The sequence below is a fragment of the Sorex araneus genome, chromosome X (assembly GCF_027595985.1).
Source record: "Sorex araneus isolate mSorAra2 chromosome X, mSorAra2.pri, whole genome shotgun sequence".
NCBI lineage: Eukaryota > Metazoa > Chordata > Mammalia > Eulipotyphla > Soricidae > Sorex > Sorex araneus.
In genome coordinates, this window is record NC_073313.1 from 360189101 (window position 1) to 360215594 (window position 26494).

Here is a 26494-nt window from a genome sequence, read left to right on the forward strand (position 1 = left end):
AGAGTCTGGAGACCATACGGGCACCAGGGACTGAACCCAGGTCAGCCCAAGCACCTGACCCACTGGATTTCTGGCCTCACAGCTGTATTTTTTATACCCTGCAATATTAAGAATATATTTGTCAAATGTATTTTTCCAAAATGTACATTCTCGTAGAAATTCTGATACAAATATAATACAAAAAGACTTAAAATACTCTGGCCTGGTAAATATACTCGAGGGGACATAACTACACTTAGTCATACCCTAGTCTTAATAATTAAAAAAAAAAATTACTCATGGTTGGAGGCAAAGAGAAAATACAGAGGGTAGGGTGCTTGCCTGGCACATGGCTGACACGGGATCAATGCCAGCCACCCCATACGGTCCCCCAAGCAATGCCAGGAGTGATCCCTGAGCACTGAGCCAGGAGTTGGGAGCACCAGCGGCTATGGCCCAAGAAAACAAAACTAAAAAGCCTCCACGTTTCTCCAGCCTGAAGATTATATGCCGAAGCTCCAGACCAGACCCCTGGGCTCGGCCCTACCACATACCTGACTGACCTCAGGCATTTTCCTCCCTAGCAGAACCCAAGGCTCCTCTAGAGGACAGTCTGCATGGTGGGTGTGCCTCTGTCCCTCCCATTAACAACCACAAACTTGTCTTTCTAGGAGCCGGAGCAATCAGACAGCTGGGTGCAGGTTTGCCTTGCACGTTTGCCGTGCACGTTTGCCTTGCACGTGGCCAACTGGGGTCCGAGCCCGGGCATCCCATATGGTCCCCTGAGCACTGTCAGGAGTAACCCCTGAGCATCACAGGGTGTGTGATCCCTGCACCCCCCAAAAAAGCAAACTTGTCTTTCTAGGCAATTTTCTCCTTTTAAGTGCTTGAATGAAGAGAGGACGGTCAAAAGGAAAACAGGATCAACAAGATCGTACTATTTCGAAAGTGCTGTTTGCAAAAAAACGACTGAATTCCTCAGGGATGTCATCAGCTACTTAGACAATTCAAAGTCGTCTTTTTTCTTTGTAGAGAAGCAGCCTAGTTTTGAACCTAGTACTAATGTCAATTTAACAGCATTAAATTTTATTCTTGTTTCTGGTGCTAGGGATCAAATCCAAAGTTGCATACATGCTCCACAAGTGCTCTATCACTGACCTACACTACTGGCACCACAATTTTTCCCCGTCTCTGGGATGCGGGTTTGGGCCACACCTGGAGGTGCTACGGGGGTCACTCACTATAGGGCTTGGATAATTATGGGGTGTCAGAAATCTAACTGGTGTCAGCTACAAGCAGAGCAATAGCCTGAGCCTCTGTACTGTCCAGCCCCCCAATTTTTCCATTTAAATTGCACCAAATACTATACATTACAGATCTCTCACCTAAATCATTTCACCACAACCACCTGAAGTTTCATTTCTTTTTTTCTTTTTTGGGGGGGCGCTTTTTGGCTCACACCCAGCAATGCTCAGGGGTTATTCCTGGTTCTACACCCAGGAATTACTCCTGGCAGTGCTCAGGGAACCCTATGGGTTGCCGGGGATCAAACCCAGGTTGGCCATGAGCAAGGCCCTACACACTGCACACTAGACTTGAATAATGGCGCTCGAGCAATAGGGCGTTTGCCTTGCACATGCCACACCTGGGTTCGATCCCTGGCATGCCATGAGGTTCCCTGAGCACTGACAGGAATAATTCCTGAGCACAGAGCCAGGAGTGACCCCTGAGTATCGCTGGAAATGACCCCAAAAAGTAAAAAACAAAACTTGAATCCTGGGACTGGAATAAGAAAGAGTACAGCCGGTAGGTAAGGCATCTGCCTTGCACACAGCTCACCCAGCGTCAATCCCCAGCACCCGATACGCTCGTCAGATCTCACCAAGAGTGAATCCTGAGCACAGAGCCAGGAGTAACTCCTAAGCACTGTCAGGTGTGACCCCAAAAACAAACAACAACAAAACCATAATGCTGCAACAGAAAGTAGAACACGTAAAGCACTTGCCTTGTGTTAGAATGACACAGGCCAATCCCACGCATGGCATATGGGCTCCTGCTACAACACCAGGAGTGACCCCTGAGCAGAGTCAAGAGTAAGCCGTGAGCACTGCCAGGAGTGTCTCCCCTCCCACCCCCCAAAAAAAACCTTTGAATAATCTGCTTGACAACTTGTGAATTTATACAGGACCAATATCAGATCAGGAGGAAGACAGTCCACTGTAGGTAACTTGAATTTCAATTCCATTATCACGTTCTCTGCTAGCCTCCGTTATTAGATTCAGTCTGTCCTCTATAATTAAACAACCTTCTGGCACAATTTTACTTTTATATATTAACGATGAATTTTACTCTTCTTTTTCATATATTCACAGTAAGGTCAGAAACGCAGCTCAGTGGTTCAGTCCTAACCTTGTATGTGAACGGCTCTGATTCAACCCTCACCCCACCCAAACCTCAAATCCAAATACTAACAGTAATCTAATATCAATCTACGTAATGCTCATACCGCGTTATATCCCATACATTTTATACTATTATTTATATATGTGGATTTTATCAGTTGCTGTGTTGTTGGTCAGTAATACAAGCCCCTTTCTCATCGTCTGGGAGGCCACACCCAGCAATACTGGGGCTGCAGCTCAGCTCCGGGAGGGCCACTCTGGATTGTTCCAGAGAGCTGTCTCCTCGGCCTGATACTGTTCCTTAGGACAGGACAGTTCTGCAATAAAAGCACCAAGAACACAACGAACCGGAAGCAGATATTGCCTGTATTCGTAAATAATTTTATTTCCTTGTCAACATAAAGTCAGATATTCTAGGAATATAGGAGGCCTCCTCCTAGTCCTTATGATTTTCTAAATATAGGCTCCATTATGGATAGAACACAAGCTACTTCCATTTTCAAAAAACACTTTTTTCTATTTTTCTCACGTGGCGCCAAGGACCAAATCGAGAGACTCACACATTCAAAGCAGGTATTCTACCAGATTCACACCCCCAACCCCAACTCACAGGTTTTCTGATCTCACTGTACTGGGGGCTGAAATATTTAAGCTTTCCTTTTGTTTTCACTCTGCCTACACTTCTCTGTCCCCGCACAAACACAAACCTTTTGAACACGGAGGTTTAGTTTAATTCCTCACTTTAGAGCTGACGAGACCAGCCAATGTGAGAAGGGTGCTTCACAGAATTCAGACACCGGAAAAATATTAGTTCACCATTGACTCTTTTTATCTTTTTGGTTTAGGGGGCACATCTGGCAGTGCTCTGCGCTACTCCTGGCTCAGAACTCAGGAGACTATATCATGCCAGAGATTAAAAACAAAACAAAATAAAACAAAAAACCCTACTTCATACACACAAAACATGTGATCCAGGGCCAGAGAGCTAGTCCAGCGTGTAAATGACTTTACTTGTAGGTCCTAATTTACCCACAGTACCACATACTGCCCTCCAGACCCCCAAGTACAGGAGTGACCCCCAAGTACAGCAAGAAGGAAGCCCTGAGCACCACGGAATATAGCTCTAAAACTAATAAAAAAAAAAAAAAAAGAAAGAAAAAAAAAGGAAACTAAAGAACTAAAAATGTAGGCTACAGCCAGCTAATGTCTCTTTGGTCCTGTCACTACTCTCTTTTAAAATTTTTACTGAGATTGAGATCTCAAACATTTTACAAAGTAAATTTTTTTTTTAAGTCATGAATATAGTAATGCCATCAGGAGCACATTCAAAAATCATTTCACAGGGCCAGAGAGATAGTACAGTGGGTAGAGCGTTTGCCTTGCACATGGCTGGCTGACCAGGGTTTGATACTCGGCATCCCATATGGTCCCCCTCTCCCCACCAGCACTGCCAGGTGTAATTCCTGAGTGCAGAGCCAGGAGTCACCCCTGAGCACCGCTGGGTGTGACCCTAAAAAGGAAAAAAAAAAAATTCATCAAGGAGATAGTACAGTGGACAGGGTCCTGGCCTTGTATGTGGCTGCCCCAGGCTCATCCCTAGCACCCCATATGGTCCCCTGGGCCCACTAGGAATAGCCCTCAGTGCAGCTGGGTATGGCCCAAAACTCAAAACAAAATATTAAGTCATCAAATGGTCTTTCCACCTTTTAAGTACGATTTCATGAATAGGAATATGTGAAAGATACTAAGTAAAAGAAATGAAAATCCTGGGGGTTGGAGGCTGGACCAATAGCACAGCAGGTAAAACGTTTGCCTTGAGCGCAGCTGACCCGGGTCCGATTCCCAGCATCCCATATGGTCCCCTGAGCACTGCCAGGGGTAATTTCTGAGTGCAGAGCCAGGAGTGACCCCTGTGCATCGCCGGGTGTGACCCAAAAAGCAATAAATAAAAATTTTAACAAAAAAAAAAAAAGAAAATATTGGGGGTTAGAGTGATAGCACAGCGGGTAGGGCATTTGCCTTGCACGCGGCCAACTTGAGTTCGATTCCCAGCATCCCATATGGTCCCCCGAGCACCACCAGGAGTAATTTCTGAGTGCAGAGCCAGGAGTAACCCCTGAGCATTGCCGTGTGACCCAAAAAGAAAAAAAAGAAAAGAAATGAAAATCCTGTACTTCCAATATAGCCTGCAATCCCCATTATAAATGATCGCATACTCCTCTGTGACAGGATCTTAAGAGATGCAGACAACTGTTTCCTTTTTCACTATCTCCCAACGATTAAGACTGTTGCATCCAGAGATCATGAAAAAACCACAGAGGTTAGACTTAAAATTAACTAACAGACTTGGGGCTAGAATCTGCTTATCAAAATGAAAATTTAACAGACTTCTCTCAGGAAAAGGAAGACGTCAATATATACTCATCAAGTAGAACAAAGAAAAAGTCTATGAGGAGCAGTCGGCCCACCACCAAAACAATGGTTTCTCAAAGGTTTCTTTGGCTTGTTTGGGTTTGGGGGTTACCCTGATGGATGTTCAGAGGTTTACTCCTAGTTCTGCACTCAGGAATCACTCCTGGCAGTGTTTAGGGGTTTGAACATATGGGTTGTAGGGAATGAACCGGGTAGGGCATGTGCAAGGGAAGCACCTTACTCGGGCCACGATTTCTTGAGTTTTATTATTCATAAGGCAAGGATAGAAATCACCAGTATAAAAATGTAAGTAGCACTGTAGCATTGTCCCCGCTACTCACTGATTTGCTCAAGCAGGGGGAGCGGGCACCAGTAATGTCTAGATCGTGAGACTTGTTACTATTTTTGGCATATGGAGTTGCCAGGGGTAGCTCTGCCAGGCGGGCGAGATACTCTGGGTAGCTTGCCGGGCTCTCCGAGAGGGACGAAGGAATCGAACCAGGGTCAGCGGCGTGCAAGGAAAACGCCCTACCGGCTGTGCTATCGCTCCGGTCCAAAAAAAAAAAAAAAATGTCAGTAGAAATATAAAATAAAATGTGCCTTTATTTATTTGCCAACTTTTCCACATTTCCAACTGAAACAGAAATACAAGTTTAAGACTCACCAACCCTAATGGTATCATGTTTACACAACAAAAGCACAAGATTTACAAAACAAATGCAGGAGATTGCATAAACAGGAGGACTCAGATTTGCAGAATAAATTTTTAAAAGACCAGATGGTAATAAACCAAAATGTTAACAGATATAGAGCTCTACGGAGTGATTTCTTTTTCCCTTCAAGTTTCAAAATTTTCTCACAATGAACTTTTAGTTCTCTATTCTGTTAAAAAAAAAAACACATCTCATTTGTAAAGAAACCATACAACATCTATTAGAGGCTCTCTAACAAGTGCGCTCCACGTACAGATATAACTGACATTATCCAATATTCAAGATGCCTTCAGAGGAGTCTACAGCTCTGCAAACAGCAGAGCCCTAACTTTACATTTCTACAGACGTGCAGGCTTTTCTCCCCCAACAATCAACTCGCTAGTCCTCTAGAGCCAGTTATTTTAAACCTACCTCGACATTTCGTTAAACAAAAATAACTTTTTTTTTTTTTAATGATGGTAGCCCCACCACCGCCTAATTACAACTTGGCGATGTTCACGAACATCGCTGCAACAACGGAAAAGTCAAGGCCGGTGGAACTACACGTCCCACCATGCATTGCAGCCGTGTTCGGAGTAGGTCTCTACGGAAACGAAAAAAAAAAATTCTACAAGTCCCACCTGTTACTTCGTTTCTAAACACCTCCGGCACTCGCAGCCCGGGCGGCAAACAAAAACAAGCGCGGCGTGAGCCCGAGCGGGCGGCGGCGGCGAGCGCGCGGGGCGGCGGGGGCCCGGGGCCACCGCGTGTCTGCCCCGGAGCGGCGCGACCGACGCTCCCGAGCCCCGGCGCGCCCCGCTCCGTGCCGGGGCCGGCTGCACGCACCCGCCGCCGCCGCCCGGCACCCGACGGGGGGAGCTCTCCGGCCGCCCGGCCGCGGGGAAGCCGCCTGCCCCGCGCCCGCCCGGCGGCTGCCGGAGTCCCGGGTGCGAGCGGCGGCTACAAAAACCCGCCGCGAGGGCTGGGCGCCGACGCCGCCCGAGCCGCTCCCGCCGGCGCCTCCATCGCCGCCGGGACCGCCGCCCCGACACCAACCGCCGCCCGCGCCGCGCGCGCCCCGGGGGCCCGGGAGCCGGGTCGCCGCGCCGGTGACCTCCGTCCCCCGGCGCGCGGCGGGCGCCGACACGTCGCAGCCCTGCCCGTGCTCTCCCTTTCGCTCCCTCGCCCTTACCGTCTTGGCGGCCTCCGCCCAGGTCCTGCCCTTCTTCCTACGGCCCTTTTCCCTCATGTCGGGTCTTGAACTGACTGGGAGGCTCCCGTGTCCGGGCTCCGGCCGCCCTCCCTCGGCTGCGCTGCCCTGCGCGGCTTTTCCCGCGGTGCCGGGAGAGGTGGGAGAAAGGGGAAGTCGGGCCGGAGGAGCGCCCGAGCGGAGGAAGCGGCGGGGGCGGCGCGCGCGGGGCGGGGGGGGGGGCGCTACGGCGCGGCCGGTCCTCCTGCTGCCGTTGCCACTGCTACCGCCGCTGCCATATTGGGTTCTTACTGTACAGGCAGCCGCTCCAGTCATGTGACCGCTCCCGCGCGGCCGTCACTACTGTACGCAGCCGGCCGCGCGAACGAGCGCGCGCGCGCCCCCGCCTCCCGCGCGGGGCTGGTGGGAGAGCGCGCCCGGCCCGCCCCGCCCCCGCCCCCGCCCGCCCGCGCCGGACCCGCCCCCGCCCTTCCGCTCGCCCGCCCGCCCGCCGCGCCCACTCGGGCGCATGCGCGCCGGGCGGGGCTGGCGCTCAGGCGTGCGGGGCGGTGCGCCGGCGGAAGCGGAACCCGCGCGCTCCCGGAAGGCTCCTGGAGCGCACCCGCGCCGCGTGCCGGGCGCCTGAGCCGGGCTTCTCGGCGCCGCCACCGCCCGCCTCGCTCCTTTTCTCGGAGCCTCGTAGGCGTGCGTTCGTCTCTGTCCGTGCTCCTTTGGACAGCGGTGGTCTTTGGGGGTTGGCTTTTTGGTTTTTTTGTTTGGGGACCGCCCCGGGCGGGGCTCACAGCCGACTCCTGGCTCTCCACTCAGGGGTACTCCCGGGCGGGCTAGAGGGGCGGAGGGAAGCCGAGACGCTGTGGGGTGTCGAGGATCAAACCCCGGTCAGCCGCGTGCAAGGCAAGTGCCCTAGCCACGGGACTATCGCTCCAGCCCCTAAAGTCTTTACTTTTTGGTCACATCTGCCATGTTCGGCGAATACTCGCTCTGCACTCAGGAATTGTGCCTAGTGGACTGGGGGAACCGTATGGGATGCGGGAGATCGAACCCCGGTTGGCCGAGTGCAAGGCAAGCGCCCTACCCGCTAGATTATCGCTTTGGCCATTACAGCGGTTGTTTTTTTCTGGGCTTTTGGGCCACCGGGCATGCTCAGGGCTTACTCCTGGCTCTGCACTCGGGAGTTATTCCCCGGCGGTGCTCCCAGGACCATATGGAATGCCAAGGATCAAACCGGGTTGGCCACGTGAGGGCAAACGCCCAAACCACGTGCTATCACTCGCCCCTACCTATATTGGTCCTTTTTTTTTTTAAGCTGGCGACTTGTTAGTCCTCTTCAATATAGCAAGTGATTGGTAACTGGCTTGAGTGCCAAATGCACAAGTCGAAGCGAGAGGGAACCACCAAAAAAACAAACTGACAACTTGACACCTTTCCAACACCCCTGAATACCTCTTAAAGGGGTGGCTTTTTTTCAACGCCACCCTCACAGTATTCACCTTTTTACTTTTTTTGTCTTAGTGAGCTCAGTTCCTGGCACGGTGCCAGTAAGTGTCAGGCGCCCGTTAAATATTTGCTGAGTGATTCAGCTCTGTCTGCGGTCCGAAACCATTACTGGTCGTGCCCACAACAGCTTCCTGGGAGATGGAAAGCAGGATATTGTCTGTCTCATCAGCCACGTCTCTCCTTTGCAAAGTGAAAAATGAAGGTGTGACCCTCCCAGTTCCCCAGTCCACCTGCTTCTTGGGACCTCAGTGATAGTACAGCAGTTGGGCTCTTGCCTTGTGCTGTGCACCCGAGTTCAAGCCACAACACCACATGTGGTCCCCCTCACCCAGTGCCCTGTGGCCCCAAGACAAAAGCAAATCAAGCTGTTTCCTGCTGGATTCTTAACTAGATCTCAGGGTTGCAACCTCTCATGAGGAAAGATGGATTGAAAGCATTATTTGAGTGCAAGAGGAGTTTCAGAAGTTCATGGACCCTCCAAAATTAAACTACTTTTGTGTGTTACAGATGCGGTGTTTTAGAAGCAGATTCATAATTAGTGTTTCAGAGGGGGACTCACACAAAAGAAGTCTCAATAGGCCGTGTGAAACGTCATCTACTTACATTATCCTTCATTGATCAAACTGCCACATAACCACAATTGCCATGGACCTATCTGCACAAGTTCCTGAGTAATTGCTAGCTCTCTCCAGAGCCTCGTGCTCTAGCCTTTCTCTAAGGACCTGAAGGTGGGGTGCCAGAAGCTCTCTCTGACCACACACACCTCAACTTTGTCACGGTTAGCTACAAGCACTTTGGTTTGAGCCTGTGTGCTGTCCTTCATTTGTCACCGGGCCCTACTTAACATTTCTGGAGCTCTCTGTTCTGGATCATTGATTGGTCTGAGGATACACCGTGCCGGGGAAGGGGGGTTGTACTGGCCTGTGTTCCCTGAACCATCAGGTCCCAGGAGATCCGGGCCTCCCTTTACCTGTCTTCCCACCCCCATCAGATCTTAGTTTCAGGCATATAGTAGGGGCTGAGGAGTCGCAATTCCTACTTGGTAACATTGCATGGAGCTAGGTGGCTTATTACCCCCGGGTGGGGGCTTACTCCTGCCTCTGTGCTTAGGGATGGCTCCTGGTGCATGGTTCTATCCTAGGGGATAGAACAGGGGCTGGCCACGCAAGGTCCACACCTTACCCCCTGTACTATCCGACCCTGGATGGCTTTTCAAGTTATAATTTCCAACTGTATTTTTGTTCCAATGTCTATTGATTCTAGGGGCTGGAGCGATAGCACAGCGGGTAGGGCGTTTGCCTTGCACGCAGCCGACCCGGGTTCGAATCCCAGCATCCCATATGGTCCCCCGAGCACCGCCAGGAGTAATTCCTGAGTGCATGAGCCAGGAGTAACCCCTGTGCATCGCCGGGTGTGACCCAAAAACAAACACAATGTCTGTTGATTCTATTTGTCATGCCTGTTTGCATCTCGCCCTGTTTTCCACTGTAGTCCTGGATTCTAGTAAATGTTTTGCCCCCACTGAACTAATTCCATCCTTCAAAGAATGTCAGATGTGGGGCTGGAGTGATAGCATAGCGGGTAGGGCGTTTGCCTTGCACGCGGCCAACCCAGGTTCGAATCCCAGCATCCCATATGGTCTCCTGAGCACCACCAGGGGTGATTCCTGAGTGCATGAGCCAGGAGTGATCCCTGTGCATCGCTGGGTGTGACCCAAAAAGAAAAAAAAAAAGTCAGATGTGTCTTTGAAATATCCTACCCCATCCCTCCATGCCCTACAGTTTCTGAGGAACGCAGATTTTCTTGTTTCTGGGTTTGTGTTTTGGATGCTGGGGATCAAACCTAGAGCCTCTTTCATGTGAAGCCTGTGCTCTGCCACTGAGTTCTATGTCCTGCAAAGTCAAAAAATCATCTCTTTTTCAGTTTGGGAGCCACACCAGTTAGCAAGGGCTTACTACTGACTCGTGCTCAGGGATCATTCCTAGTAGATTCATATGGGGCATTGGGGATTGAACCCAGATCCATAGCCTGCAAAGCAAATGCCTTAACTCCTGTACAATATGAGTCTGAAGTCTAAATGTCTTAACGTCAAGCAACAGCTTTGATACAGGACCATCAGCACTGCTTGGTGAACCTTTCTCTCGCACTGCTCATTGCCACCAGCCTTTACCTCTCTCCTGAAAATCCCTGACCCTAGTTGTGCCTGGTCATATGACTAGTGGCCACCAGGGTGGTCTCCCCTCCTCTCCTTTGGTCCCTGCATTATACCTACCTATAAACTTGCCAATCCTGGGCTGGAGCAATAGTACGAGAAGTTAGGTACTTGCCTTGCATGAAATCAACCCAATCCAGTTCCATCCACAGCATCCCGTCTGGTCCCCCAGGGCCTGCCAGGAGTGACCTCTCTCCCTCTCCCTCTTCGTTTCCTCTCTCCCTCTTCCTGTCTCTGCTGGTGAGGGAGCAAAAGAGGTATGGCCATGCCCAGCACTGCTCCCGTCAGTCCTGGTGGTGCTCAGGGGAGCATATGGTGCTAGGAATCAAACTTGACGCTCCTGCATCCAAGCAAGGTTTGAACTTCCTTTCTCAAATATCCCAGCCCTTCATTTCCTTACCATAGTCTGTTCCCTCCTTTAATATAATGCAAACCCAATATAGGACTCCATTCCTCCTGAACATCTTAGGAATGTTGTCCAGGATCTGTCTCAGGCAAAGCATTTATTCTCACTTTTTTAAATGCACTCTTCTCCCACAGCCCCTGCCCATAGTATCTGGGAAGTGTGGTGATCTGCATTCAGTCGCCACTTCTAAGAACCAGGGTGAAAAGCTGTATAGCCTTGAAGACAGGGACAGTGTCTTAATATATTAGGGACAGACCCCCTCCCTCCACTGCCACTTTGATTCTCTTACTGGGGTGGAATCTAGGGCCTCACATCTGAGCTACCATCAGGAACCTTTTCACACTAAAAAGCTGGAGAGCAAAGAGGGGTAAGGTGCTTACCTCCAGTGTGATACATCATAGTTTGATCTTTGGCATCTCGTGGTCCCCCAAGCATTGCCAAATGTGCCCCCCAGGTTCTCCGCCCAAATAAGAGGCTCTCAATACATGTTTTAATTGGATAAAGAGATCAGTGAATAACCGTGACACCAGTCTTATGCCTAAGTAGCTGATATTTAAGTAGAAAAGACATAAGCAGGGGTTGAAGAGATAGTACAACAGTTAGGGTGCTTGCTTTGCATGCAGCAGAACTGGGTTTGATCCCTGGAATCCCATATGGTCTTCTGAGTTCGCCAGGAGTGATTTCTGAGTGCAGGAGTCACCCTGCACATTGCTGGGTGTGACCCCCCGAAAAAAAGATATATAAGCAGATTATATGCTGTGTATTTTCATACATACAATCATAACAGAATATACCAGACCCTGGAATAAGGTAGGACAAGGAAGAACTCGAACTCCACATGGAAGGTGCCTGTACAGCACCTAGTACAGTAAGGAAGTTACATTGCCAACCTGGCTTCAACTCCAAGCACCACATGTGGTACCCTGAATGCCACCAAAAGTGATCCCAAAGCAAAGAGTCGGGAGTAAGCTCTGAGCACTGCTGGGTACAGCCCCCAAATAAAACTACAAAAGAACAAAATGAACTTGAAGTGGCACCGGACACAGGAGAGGCGATATATATGAGGGTCAGTGCTGGACCCTCAGGCAGGAGCCACAGAGAGGGCAGCTCAGAACAATAACCAGGGAAGAAGGGGGATGAGCAGACCGAGTAGAGAGCATCAGAAGGACGGAGATCAGTTAGGAGGGCTTTGCACAGAGTCAGGGACATTGTTCCATGAAAGAGCCCTTGGCCTGCCTCTGTGTGGCCGTGGGTTCCATCCCAGCACATATCCATCTATCTTCCTGGGCCTCGGTTTGTCACATGGGAAATGGGTCCATCATATTGATAGTATTCCTAAAGTAATGTTAAAGTAAATACACATAAGGAGCTTAGAGTAATAAATTCGGTACACATAAGACTTTCAATAAGTGATAGTACAATAATCTGATCTTTGTTTCTGAAGAAATATCCAACAAGTGGTTGCTTCAATCCAGCATTCCCTGAGACTCCTGCCTGTTCGTGAAGCTGTCCCCCAATACTAAGGCTGTAGCCAAAGGAGTCACAGTTTGAGGCTCAAAGTGTCCCCCAGAGGTCCTTGGTTTCTGAAGAATAGAAATAAAAACAGCTAAGAAGATAACTTCAGAGAGTGAAGGCTGATGTAGAAAGATAGGTTTTGTTTAGAAAGACAGGTTTTTGTGTCGTCAGATCCCCATGGAAACTGCCCGTGCCAGGTTCTCCATGAATCTGGATGCTATCGGCAGGCCTGAAACAGCTCCCAGCAAGAGCTCGGGAAAAACCAGAGCCAGAGTCAGACTGTGCCATCCGCAGGTGGTCAAGACTCAATGCAGGAGGAGGCCGGAAGGAAGGCGCTGGAATTGGAGGGCGGCCAGGAGCCAGCTGGAGGAACCAGCCGTGCAGCAACTCGGTTACCATGGCGCGGTCCTGCCAGATGTCCCCGGCTGCGGCTTGGTTTGCCACCTGGGGTCTGTGACTCTTCATCCATCCCGACATTGTCCAAAATGTTCTCTGGGCTCACCAGGGCTCCGAAGAGGCCAAAGACATGTTCAAATGTTTATCCGGGTGAGAGATTTTTGCCATTGATGGGCATGTAGCCAAATGGATTAAATCCAAATCCCAACTGGTCATTTGCTACCTGCATAAATTTAATTAAATTTGATTCACTAATCTTCAGTTACCTCAATCTGCTGCAGATGGGATGATGTATACAGAGATGTTGGTTTTATCCTGGTGCACATCTGAAACAGAATCCATATTAATAATGCAATGGTACATCAATTAAAAATTTTTCTTGCGGGAGCCAGAAAGATAGTACAACAGGTAAAGTGTTAGTCTTGCATGCGGTTGACATGGGCTTGGTCCCCAGAACCACATATGCCCCTGAGCACCGCCAGGACTGATCAATGCACACAAAGCCTGGAGAAAGCCCTGAGCATTACCTGGTGTATCACAAAAAATTTTTTTCCCTTGAGTTAGAGATATGATTTAGTGGCAGGTTATTTGCCTTATATGTGTGAGGTCCTGGATTCAATCCTTAGCACCACCAAAAATACAAATCAAGAAATTTGTAAGGGCTGGAGATATAGTCCAGTGGGCAGGGTACTTGCCTTGCATGTGGTCAACCTGGGTTTGATTCACAACTCCCCATGAGGTTCTCCAGGCCCCACCAGGAATGATCCCTGAGTGCAGAACTAGGACTAAACCCTAAGCACTGCCAGGTATGGCTTCCAAATAAAAAAAAAAAAAAGTACAATAAAATAAAGAAAAATGAAGAACTTAGGGGCTCCAGAGATGACTTGGTGGTTAAAAGCACCTGCCTTGCAAGCTTGAGGCTGTGACCCCCCCTATGCCACCCATCTGCAGTGTGGCTCAATGATTCTGCCATCTGCAACCCCAGTACCACAACAGAGGGTGTGAGCTCTGAAGTCAAAAGCACGCAACCTTTCTCCACTGTCACATCAGTGTCGGAGGCTGTTCTGTACCAGCTCTTCCCACAGGACCTTTAGGAATGAGGCCAGACCAATAGCACAATGGGTAAGGTGCTTGCCTTGCATGCAGCTGACCTGCATTCATTAGCTAGCATAACAGGGTCCCCTGAGTACTGCATGTATGACCCCCCCAAAAAAAAAGTGGTTCCTAGCCAAGAAACAGAAGCAGGATTGGCCCATTCCTCAGTGGATTTGAATGGAACCTGGTCATCGGATTAGGTAGGAGCCCAAGAGGAGATGGTGGAGTAGCACCGAGCTGGGTCGTAAGGAACTGCACAGAAGGCGGCACGTGTCTGGGCCATTTTAGTTAGTTTCTTGCAACAGCAGGTGGAAAACATCACCAGTATCAGTCATGTTCAGCTAGAAAACCATTGTTCCTCCTTGCTTCTGTACCTAGTTTGCAAATCAGTAAGAAATCATTTGCAAGACCTTGAAAAAAAAAAAAGAGCATGCAGCTCCCAGGGAGCCTCAAAACTAAAGTTGCATGAGAACCTCAGTCAGGCGTGTAAGCCCCTGCAAGTTCCTGTGTGAGCAGCATGAACCTGCTAGCTCGACTATCACAGTGAGCACAGGCACCACACCAAAGGGTCCAGCCATTGTGAGCACTGCAGCCGAGGCTGTGCAACTCCCAGTCTTCCCAACAAGGAATGGCAGCATCAGAGAGAAGCAGGGCTACTAAACATAAATATATGGGCACAGTTTACTTGGTCAAGATCCCTGTAGGGGCACCTATCACATGACGTGTGTGGATTTAGAAATTGAGGGGGGGGGGGGGGCGCTGGAGTGATAGCACAGCGGGTAGGGCGTTTGCCTTGCACACGGCCGACCCGGGTTTGAATCCCAGCATCCCACCACCAGGGGTAATTCCTTAGTGCATGAGCCAGGAATGACCCCTGTGCATTGCTGGGTGTGACCCAAAAAGCAAAAATAAAAAGAAGTTGAGGGGGATGCCAACCAGCTGGGGAAGGCACGTGCCGATGCTGGAGAAGGAAACGGACAAGACAGTATCCAACAGCAACCAAAGTTTGCAAGAGGAGCAAGTGACAGGTGGGAGCTTCCTGAGCATCCAAGGAAAGCTTCTCAGAGGATTGGACATCTGAGCTGAAACAGATACCAGAACTGCAAGAAAGAACAGTGCTGTGAGATCAGGTGCGGAGCATTCCAATTAGAAGGAAAGGTCAGGTTCAAAGGCAATATCTTTTTTTTTTTTAACTTAAACATGCTGATACTGGCTACTGCACATACCCTGAGTGGCTCACACTTGGATGTGATTTAATACAAATTGCAGTTATAATAAATTATGTATAGGGTGGGGAAGGAATCATCTGGTGATGCTCAATGGTTACTGCTGGATCTCCATGAAAGATTGCTCCCAGTGGTGCCAGGGTCAAACCAGGATCAGTCCACATGCAAAGCAAAAACCCTTAACCCCTGTGTCATCTCCCAAGCTCTTCAACATCATTTGAAGAGCTTGAGAGATGCTTGAGAGACCAGCCCACAGGTTCATGCTGTTCATTTTTGTGGGGGGGGAGGGGAGGTCACAGCCAGCAGTGCTCAGTGCTTGCTCCTGACTCTGTGCTCCTGGGAGCACTCCAAGTGGAGTACAGGGGAACACATGAGGTGCTGGAAATCAAACTGGGGTCAGCTATGTGCAATGTAAACACCTGCCCTCCGCACTATCTCTCTGACCGTAGGGGAATCTCCAGGGCAAAGGAAAGAATTTGGGGTGACCGTGCAGTAGGAGGAAGCTCTAGAGACAGAATGGAGCGAGGTAGAGAGGGGTCTGGGAAGAAGTCGGAGAAAAAGGCAGGACTTGGGAAAAGAAGGAGGAGGCGGGAAACTCAAGAACAGGGTATGTGTGGAGACCGGAGTGGGGGGTAACACACACTGGGGAGGGGTAGTTGGATTATTTGTCGGTGTTAGACTCCTTGGAGATCATGGTCACGAACTTAAACTAGAACTAGTTATAGGGCTGGAGAGACGGCACAGCGGGTAATGCACTTGCCTTGCATATGGCAGACCTGGGTTTGATCCTTGGCATCCCATATATGGTCCCCTGAGCACCACCAGAAGTAACTTCTTCTCTGCAGCCTAGAGTAACCCCTGAGCATTGCCGGTGTGGCCCCCCCAAAAAAAATAAAATAATAAACTAGAGCTAGTTGGCATAATGGGCATGGGGATTAGATAAAATGAGTAGAAGTTTATGATAGATGGCAGGTGCTCAAAAATGTTAACTAGGGGTCAGAGAGAGCTCAATGGGTTGACTGCTTTGGATGCAAGAGCTCCAGGTTTGCTTCCTGGCACCCTCAGGAGTGACTCCCAAGCACTTAACCAGGAGTAGCCCCTGAGCACTGCCACTTTTGACTCAAAAACAAAATCAGAGGGACAGAAAATGTCTTGGTCAACACCTAGCATGGGGCTTGGCCACAAGCAAGGCAAGTGCTTTAACCCCTGTACTTCTCTCCTGCCCCAGACACACTCATTTATTTTGGCCATCTTTGGCAATTTATTGTAGAGATAAAAAGGATGCTCTATATTGTAATCTTTGGCTTAAGACTAAGGTATTTACGGGGCTGGAGTGATAGCACAGCGAGTAGGGTGTTTGCCTTGCACGCGGCCAACCCAAGTTCGATTCCCAGCATTCCATATGGTCCCTTGAGCACCGCGCACCGCCAGGAGTAATTCCTGAGTTCAGAGCCAGGAGTAACCCCTGAGCACTGCCAGGTGTGACCCAAAAAGCAAAAAAAAAAAAAAAAAAAAAAAAAGACTAAGGTATTTATCTAAAGTGAGTATTTTTGTATCTGGATATTTTAAACCAACAATATGTTCGTATATCTAATGCTGTGATTTTTGCTCTTGTGGTCTTAATAACTGGAAGCTAATTTCTTTGGTCAGTCCCTCATAGAACCACTTCCTTATTCAAAATACAAAAGCACAGCTCATTTTAGAAGTACAAAATATGTGCTTCTCTTTATCGTGCAGAAAGCTTAGACCAAAGAAATGCTTCTACTTCTAACCTTCCAAAACATGTTGAAATCTTCACTCATGTTTGGTTCCTAGAAGCAAGTCTACAGCAAGTCTGGGATATCACATCCGTTGCAGTTTTAAATATAATCTCCTAGGGGCTGGAGCAATAGTACAATGGGTCAGGTGTTTGCCTTGCACATGACCTGGCCTGACTTGGTTCAATCCCTGACACCCTATATGGGCCCCCAGCACCTCCCAGGAGTAATTCCTGAGTGCAGAGTCAGGAGTAACCCCTGAGCACTGCCAGACATAGCCCCCAAACTAAAAACTAAAATAAAAAATAAGTATAATCTTCCTTTGCGATGCAAAATTATGGAGAAAATTAATCCCTGGAATCTTCTGTCATTTCACCAGTGAGATGATCTTTGCCAGATCCTTTTTAAAACCTTTTTAGAGTTAAGAAGTCCTGACGCTGTATGGCGTAGAGCAGAAATGCTGAAATAACTAGCTATGAAGGGGAGAGGACACGGAGTCGGTGAGGATTGGAGGGCCAGGGCTTGGGGGGACAGAGAGGCCAGAGTGACAAGTGGATCAATCAGAGCCTAAGGAGGAGCCCCTCAAAGACAGGTAAGTGGGCCCCCTCTGAAGAGGCAGAGAGCCAGGGAGGAATCAGAAAGCAAGTGAATGTGGGGTTCTGGGCATGCCACCTGACAGCAGGATGTGAGAAACCCGGTTCTTATACATGAAGGAAGTTGGAAAGAACAGGATTAAGTCCCCACTCGGTGCTCTGAGGGCTCCCGTCTAGGTAACTGCCAACTTCCCCTAGAGACACGACGCAAACCCTTCTCTTTTCCTGTTTTATTTTGGTTTCTCGCACTGGGAGCTGCAAGCAGCAATGCTCAGGTCACAGGGGGCTGAGGACAAACCCAGGGCCCTGCGTTTCCAGGCAGGTGCCCCAGCGCTTCGAGCTATGCCCTGGGCCCCCTGCCAGTGTTCTTGATGGCCCCTCTGTGCCTCCCCCCATCCCAAATGTCCACAAGTTAAGGAGGTTCTGAGGGTGTATCCTCAGAACAGCTGGACTCTGTTGTATCCACCCAACACGGTCTTCCTGTATACACTGACAGTTTCCCCGACAGGGTTATCTCTACCTCAGAGATAACCCTGGTCACTGGGAAATATTGCCTCTGGACCATAGTAGACTCAGAAAGCCCGGATTATGATGCCTCAAGGAGCAATCAGGAAATAACCACTGAAAGGAGTAGGTATAGAAATACATAAGTTGGGGCCGGAGCTATAGTACAGGAGGTAGGGCATTTGCCTTGCACCTGGCTGACCGGGGGTTTCATCTTCAGCATCCTCTATGGTGTCCCAAGCAGTGCAGAAGTAATTTCTGAGTGCAGAGTCATGAGTAGCCCCTGAGCATCACTGGGTACAACCCAAAAAGCCAAAAATAAATAAACATCGTTCTATAAAAGCACAATGCCAAAAAGACATCTGAACTTCTATGTTCATTGCAGCACTATTCACAATAGCTAGAATCTGGAAATAACCTAAGCATCTAAGAACAGATGAGTGGACAAAGCAGCTGTGACATATATACATAACAGAAAACTAATCTGGAGTAAGAAAAGATGAAGCCATGTCATTTTCCTACAGCGATGGATCTGGAGATTATCATGTTGAGTGAAATTAATCCGAGGGAGAGAGACAGAAGCAGAATGATCTCCCTCATATATGGGATATAATGAAACTTTGTAGGGAAATAGCAAATGCTCAAAGGCAATAGAAACAAAGAGCAGGAAAACTGATCTTCAGTAGGAAGCTTAGCACTGCAGCAGGGGAGAGGGGGTTCAATTAGGTACAGGAACACTAGGACAACGGGGGAGGGGGAAAGTGCCCGACACAAAGGCAGGCTGGGGGAGGAGGTGGAAGGGAGTCTGGGGATATTGGTGGAGGGAAGTGTACACTGGCGAAAAGATTGGTAATGGAACATTGTGCTCCCGAAGCTCCGTAATGAATAATTTTGTAGCTCTGTAATTCACTGTGATCCAATAAAAAAATAATAAAAATAAATATTTGGGGGGCTGGACAGATATTACATCAGGTTGGGCACTTGCTTTGCATGCAGCCAGTCGTGGGCCAATCCCTAGCACCACAGCTGGTCCCCGGAACACTGCCAAGAGTCATCTCTGAGCACCGAGAAAAGGAAAGAAAGAAAGAACTATATATTTCAGTTGTGGCAAATATTCCTATTGCTGTCTTACAAGCTATCCCCACACCAGAGGCTTTTGACAGCGAGGTGCTATTTCTCATGATGGGATAGGGCTGGGCGGAGTTCCTCTTCTAGTTTTCTTGGGCTTACTCAAGTTGCTGCACTCAACTGCAGAACTCACTGGGCTGGAAGGTCAAAGCTGACCTCACTTCTGCATCTTGCAATTGACAAGAGCTGTTGACTTGGGACAGCAATATTTCTCCACATGCCCCTTTTATCCACCATCCCATTTGTACATAGAAACCAGACCAGCTTCCTCTTGTATACACGCCCTCAGCACTTCACAACAGGAAGGCTGCAAGCATCTCAAAGCCTTGGCTCTGAAGGGGCACGGTATCACTTTTGCCACATTCATTGGTCAAAGCAAATCACAAGATCATTTCAGAGTCAAGGAGTGATGGCTCAGAGGCCACAGTGCTCCAAGGAAGAAAATAGATAGGCAAAGAACAGATGACTAGATGAGGGGGAAAAAAACTGTTATACATACATAATAGAATACAATGAAGCTATAAGAAAAGGTGAAATCATGGAATTTTCCCCTACATGGATGACACTAGAGAATATCATGCTGAGTGAAGTCAATCAGAGGAGGGACAGATACAGAATGATCTCTCTCTCATATGTGCCTAAAGAAACACAGTAAATGAGGTTTGGGTTATAGAACTGAGCTTACCTGGGAGGAGAGAGAGGCTGGGTGGGGAAGGGCGGGGGTCCCTGGGACCCTGGTAGGGAGAAGTGGGTACACTAGTGGAGGGTATAGTTTTGGAATGATGCGTGCATGCAACTTTTATTAACCATATTATAAAGCACAGTACCTAAATAAAAATGGGAAAACAACAATAACAGAAATCCAGGATCATCTAGAGAGCTCAAAGGGCTCGAGCACGGACATTTACACTGAAGACAGGTTTGAGCTCTGGTACCACATGCTCAAGCACTGCCAGGAATGACCCTTGAGCCCTGTTAAGTATGTCATCCCCTCCAATTGAAAAAAAAAAGGAAAGGAAACAGATTGGCAGATAATACTGGGATTGTCAAGCAAGATGTAACAAGAAAAAGATGGAGCTCTCATAGAGACATCACAGATGAACTTAACCAGGTAGGTCTGGTCACTGGGTCTAGATCTCTGGGGCCTTCTTGGGATAGGGGTGGGCTGAGTCCCTGCCCTGCTGGGCCGGAGTGATAGCACAGCCGGTTGGGATTTGCCTTGCACATGACCAACCTGGGTTTGAGATCCCCAGCATCCCATATGGTCCCCTGAGCACCGCCTGGAGTAATTCCTGGGTAGAGAGTCAGGAGTAACCCCTGAGCATCACCAGGTGTGACCCAAAAAGCAAAAAAAAAAAAAAAAAAGATAGGCCCAGTGCTCTATGTATACCCCCCACCTCCACGGGCATGTAAACGGCCCAGCTGAGATGTCTGCTGAATCACCCCAGTTCTCACAGCTCCTGAAGCACACAGCTGCCACATCTCCAAATTTCATCGTCCGGATGGTCCAGTAGAAGCACAGATTAGATGGGGTGTTGCATAGAAGCGCAGTAAGCTCAGGGAGCAAAACACAATCACACAGAAGGTCAACAAGCACTTCAGTATATCCTAGGACAATGACTTTAGTAACACCCTTATGGGATGTGTGTTGTAACAAGCAATAGAAAGTAAATAATTATTGTGTGCCCGCTAAGGGGGAAGGTTAAGGTGAGGTGGGCGGGTATCGGGAAGGCAGCTGGTGGTGGGAAGGTCACATCAGTGGTGGGATTTGTATTGGGACATTGAACACCTGAAACAACCATACTGTAAACAATGTTGTAAACCACTGTTTCAATAAAGTTTCAAGCATTTCTTTTTTAAGAAGAAAAAGATGGAGTTGAATGTGGGGGATGCGCAGACTTGGCGTAGCGTGAGCCCCAGCTCATGAGTCACATCCTTGTATAAGCCTGTCACCCTGAGAACCCTCGCCTCCCTCCTGCTGCCGAAGTACTCGGCAGCGGGGGTGAAACAGTAGCTTTCCCAAAGGTCTTATCCGAAGAGGCTCTATCTTAGCCACCTGGAGAGCCTCCTGCTGGCCTGGAGGACACACACTGCTAAGAGCTCAACTGCCCGGGAGATGGAGCACTGCATGTGGCGGGCAATGCCGGGAAGCGAATGGGACCTGCCCCCTGGTCGGTTTGGAAGAGTGTTATGAGCTCCAGAAAGGAGGGCGAGGCAGAAAGGCCCAGAAAAGACGCCTGGAAGGAATGGAGCCCTCTGACATCTCCGCTGAAGCCACGTGAGACCTCAAGTGCAGGCCCAAGACTTCTGAACCAAGGAAGCTGGGACGCAATCAAGTGGGGCCTGTCTCCAGCTGCTCTGTATCTGAGGATTGACTATACGGCACCAAAACGTTAATACGAATGAGGAGAAGGCCAAGGTCAGCCCCACAGCCGGAGGATCACAATCCTCACACGCTTTACAGACCTGAGTCTGCTCTCACCCCTCAAACCTCTCTGCTGGTGGGGACACTGAGTGTCCTTGGGAAAGACCCTGAATTGCCATGAGTCCATACAATAATGATTCCCTCCCACAGAGAGACTTCCGGTCACATACTGAACGCTGAGCAAAAGGGGACTCCAACCCTTCTGAGAGATCCGATCTGACACTCAGACCAAATGACTCCAAACTCCAGCACGAAGGCTGAAGAGATATGCAGGGCTTAAGAGGGGATTTATTAGCAGGCACAAAATAATTTACTTTCTATTGCATGTTACAACATACATCTCATTATGGTGTCACTAAAGTCATTGTTCACAGATTTACTGAGCTATGAAATGCTGGATGAGCTTTCTGTGCTATTGTTTCCACAATAATATTTATTCCTTGGATACAGCCGACTCTGATTCCGTTCCCAACATTGCATCACTGGGTGCAGCCCAACACCCGGCATGGCTGAGCCTGGGTTGACTGAGAATCACTGGTGGCCCCCCACCCCCCATCCTCCTCAGCCCTGCTTAGGAACCCTTAAAAAATAGACAACTCCAGCAAGTTTCTTTTGCTTTGTTTTATTGGGGGGGAACCACACCTGGCTTGCTCAGGGGTTACTCCTGGCTCTGTGCTCAGGGATCACTCCTGGCAGTCTCAGAGGACCAGATGGATCAAAGCCAGATCAGTCGCGTGCCAGGCCTCTCCACTGTACTATCGCTCCAGCGCCCGGCAAGTTTCTTTTAGAGGAGCTTCTGGATTGTGGTATTTGGGTTTTCCGGCAAGATTCAGGAACCAGTGACTTTGTACAACTCCTCGGTATGAAGGCCTGAGGGCCAGAGGGACGGTACAGCAGTTAGGGCGCTTGCCTTGCACTCAGCCCACCTGGGTTTGATCCCAGACACCCTCTACGGTCTCCAAGCCCCTCTAGGAGTGATCCCTGAAATCACTTAACAAAAAGTTAAGTCATGGGCACCACTGGGTGTGGCCCCCAAACAAAATAAACCAAAGGCTGGGGCTCTGATACCCCAAACAGGCACATAACCAAGGTGGCAGTACCACAGGCGGAGGGAAATCCAGGGCAGAGGATGATGAAGGTGAAGATCAGTCGCCCCTCACTGCTAACTCACTGCAGGGAATGTATTTCCTTTCCATCTCCTGTGGTGGTCGATGACGCTTCAGTATAAGGGCTGGGGGTTCGGGGGGTTGTTGGACCCTTGTGGTGGCATCTTTTCACACCATGAGACAGAGTCAGGGGTTGGACTCTAAGAAGTGGCCTGTTCGGGGGACTGAACTCACAGCATCACGCATGCAAGGCAGGAGATCTGACACACATTACATTCTTTTGTTTGGTTTTGATTTTTTGGTCACTAGCGACCACTTGGGGGGTGGGTGTCAGTGACTGAATGTGCTGGAAACCAAGGTAGTGCACAGGTGCCTTGCGAATAACCCCCTGGCCAAGGGGTCTCCACCCTCCTGACCTTGCCCTGAGTGCACCAGCCCCCCTGGGCCTGCTGGCCCTGTTTAGCCCACACTCGTGGCAAGCCCGCAGCTGCCACCCACTTCTTTGCTCCTCTGGGTGACAGGTCTGAAATGGGTTCCCCTGTCACCTCGAGGTCCCCCAGGGGCTGCGTGCAGGCTCGCTCATGAGCCTCCCCGCCCTGCTTCCTCTCTTCTGCACTTCCTTCCTCACTCCCGACCGAGTCCCAGGAGACAAGCTGCGCTCTGGGCCCGTTTCTGAGAACCTAAGATGGTCCGTTGGGGATAATACCACTTTTCCAAATCTGAGGGTGGGGAGGCGCTAACCCCTCGGTGAGCCAACTAGTGGGAACGTGTGATCACCAGCAAGTGTGACACCATCAGTGACTCCCTGAAAACAATGTGGAGGGGAAGCCGCTGGATCCAGAAGAGTACATCCCGTCTCCATCTCTGTAAAGCATGACAGCAGGTAAGCCATGGGAGCTGCCAGAAGTCAGGGCCCTGACTCCCCAGAGGGGGAACGGCTGGCTGGCAGGACAAGATGGGGGGCTGGGGCTGTTGGAATCATGGGTTTCTTAGTAACCAGGCAGTGTGCTTGAGGCTTAGACAATTTTCTCCACATTAGCTAATTTTTTTGCATTGCTCTAGTATTGATCTGCATCCTCCTGCTGTTTGCTATTATTTTTTTTTCTTTTTTGGGTCACACCCAGCGATGCACAGGGGTTACTCCTGGCTTTGCACTCAGGAATTACTCCTGGCGGTGCTCAGGGGACCATATGGGATGCTGGGAATCAAACCCGGGTCGGCCTCGTGTAAGGCAAACGCCCTACCCACTGTGCTATCACTCCGGCCCCTTGCTATTATTTTTTTAAATGACCTTTTTTTTTTTTTTTATTTGAGGGCCACCCCCGGCAGTGCTCAGGAGTCACTCTGGCTCTGCACTCAGGAATTACTCCTGGCAGTGCTCCAGGAATCATATGGGATACCAGAAATTAAACCCTGTTCTGCCATGTGCAAGGCAAGTGCCCTACCCGTTGTATTATCTCTCTGGCTCTTTTTTTTTTAAATGTTTTTAAATTCCTGAGTCCAGAAAGATAGTACAATAAGTAGACAGAGCTCTTACCTTGCATGTGGCCAACATGTGCCAGGTTCAAGTCCTGGCATCCCATGTGGTGCCTCAAGTCCCACCAGGAGTGATTTCTGAGTGTACAGTCAGGAGTAAGGCTGGAACACAGCCAGGTATGGCTCAAAATACAAAAATAAAATAAATAAAAGTTTGAACTTGGGCCTGAGAGCTAGTTCCGCTGATTGAGCGTGTGGTCTGCACGTGCTCTACATCCAGAAAGCCCAGGCTCAGTCCCCAGCACCACCGGAAGTGATGTCCAAAGCACACAGTCAGGAGTGGGCCCCAAACCAATAAACAAATTGATAAAAGCTTGAGGAGCTATATGGTCCACATTAAAAGGTTAACATAGAAGCTACTCATGAGGACTAGAGGAGATTAAAAAGAAAGGTGCTATAAACTTCAAAATGTCACCAGATTGCATGAACACTGTGGGCAAGAAATTACTAACATTCGTAATAGTATATTTCCTTTCCTAGGAAGTTTTAATATTAAAGAAATGGTGCCTAATGTGATATTGGGAATCTCTTGTGCCTAAGGAGGCAGTTTGTGAGAGAAAGTTCTATTTTGAGCCCCAGTTTTGGTTGTTGGTGGGGGGGTTGGGGTCACACCCATTGGTGCTCAGGGCTTACTCCTGATAGTGCTCAGGAGATCAGATGTGGTGCTGGGAATTGAACCAGAATTGGCCACATGACACATGTACTTGCCTTATCCCCTATACTATCTCTTCAGATCTTCACTTCCCCTCCCATTTTTTTAATGATAGTTACATTTTAGGAAACATGGGAACAAAAATATTGATGTTAATGGTATGATATACAGTTAGTCAATATCTCAAGACCACAGAAAGTGTCACCTCACTGTCACCAAAGTACCAAGACCCTCTGTCATTGTGCTATATTACTTCTTTTTTTTGCTTTTTGGGTCACACCTGGCGATGCACAGGGGTTATTCCTGGATCATGCACTCAGGAATCACTCGTGGCGGTGCCCAGGAATTGAACCTGGGTCCACCGTGTGCAAGGCAAAAGCCCTACCTGCTGTGCTATCGCCCCAGCCCCCAGTGTTATGTTACTTCTAAGCTAGCCTCTTCCTCTTCCCCAGTTTGGTCTACACAGGAACTGGTCCCCACCACCTGAGTTCTCAGACATCCATGGGTGCAGACTGGAGTGATGAGATGGTCTGAGCAGGAAAAGGGAAGTCAGTCCGGGTCTTACCTCTGTCCAGGCCTTTCCTTGCAAATAATGATGTCAGGAGTAAGTGAACACAAGAGAGATAGCATGGGGGGAGACAGGTTGGGGGGGGCGCAGGGGGGCAGCCAAGAGAGGGAGAGAGAGAAAGGAAGAAAGAAAAAGGGAAGGAGAAAGAGGGAGAGAGAGAGAGTGAAAGAGAAAGGGGGGGTGCAGGGAGGGGGGGGAGAGAGAGAGAGAGAGAGAGAGAGAGAGAGAGAGAGAGAGAGAGAGAGAGAGAGAGAGAGAGAGACCCAGAGCTTCTGCAAAAGGGTAACAGCTCTGAGACAGAGCGGCCCTTGCCCCTGAAGGTGGTTTTAGATTAGGGCTTTCCCCAAACTTCTCCACCTGGGCCTTTGTTACCAGGACCAAGGGGAAGAGCCTTGGGCCTTGTTGGCTTTTTCACCTTTGTTTAATCTGTTGCTTTTTTTTTTTTTTTGAGGGGGTCACATCTGGCAGAGCTCAGGGCTAACTCCTGGCTTCATGCGCAGAGATCGCTCCTTGAAGCTTTTCTTGAAGCTTTTCTTGAAGCTCTTCTTGAAGCTTTTCTTGAAGCTTTTCTTGAAGCTTTTCTTGAAGCTCTTCTTGAAGCTTTTCTCTCCCTCCCCATTGGGTTTTGGGGCCACACCCAGCTCCAGCAGCTGCAGCTGCCGCTCCACACACACCGGCAGTAGCTCAGGGCTGGCCCCAGGTGCTGCGTATGGATGCCGGGGATTGGATCAGGGTCAGCTGTCTGCAAGGCAAATGCCCCGTTTCCCCATCTGAATGCTATCTTCATGCAATTGCCTTAGATCACATCTTGAGACTTTTTCTTCCTAGAAAGATTTATTAGCAGGGCCACTCCCTGCCTATGTGCCTATAACAAACCCCTCCATTTGGGGGTCCTCAACGGTAACTCAAAGGTGGGAGCCCTGGCCTTGACCCAATAGCACCAGGTGGTCCCACAAGCACTGCCAGGTGTAACTCCCCACCAAAAGCCAAACCAAAACAACTTCCATTTTATACAAGCTTTTGCAGTGCCCGGAGCGGGGGCAGGGAGTATTAGTGGGGCGGGGTGGGGAGGGGGCAAGGGGTTAGCCAGGAGCTAACTTGACTTCCAACAAATTGACCTCGTGCTCTACTGCCCTGCCCCTGATTTAAAGCTCTGGCTCTTGGCAGTGAAGCCCAATTCATT

At 49.4% G+C, this 26494-nt stretch overlaps 1 protein-coding gene across 2 annotated transcripts in view; it reads right to left on the reverse strand.

The window, feature by feature from the left end:
* The window catches only part of ASXL2 (ASXL transcriptional regulator 2), a 103371-nt gene extending 96245 nt beyond the window's left edge, over positions 1-7126 (reverse strand). For both annotated transcript variants that reach the window (XM_055120766.1, XM_055120765.1), the window contains exon 1: positions 6678-7126. Coding sequence is in view for 1 of the 2 variants with exons in the window: in XM_055120765.1 (XP_054976740.1) it covers positions 6678-7010 (333 nt within the window). In the remaining variant the exon portion in view is untranslated. The remainder of the gene's footprint in view (positions 1-6677) is intronic.
* Between the last annotated feature and the right edge of the window lie 19368 nt (positions 7127-26494).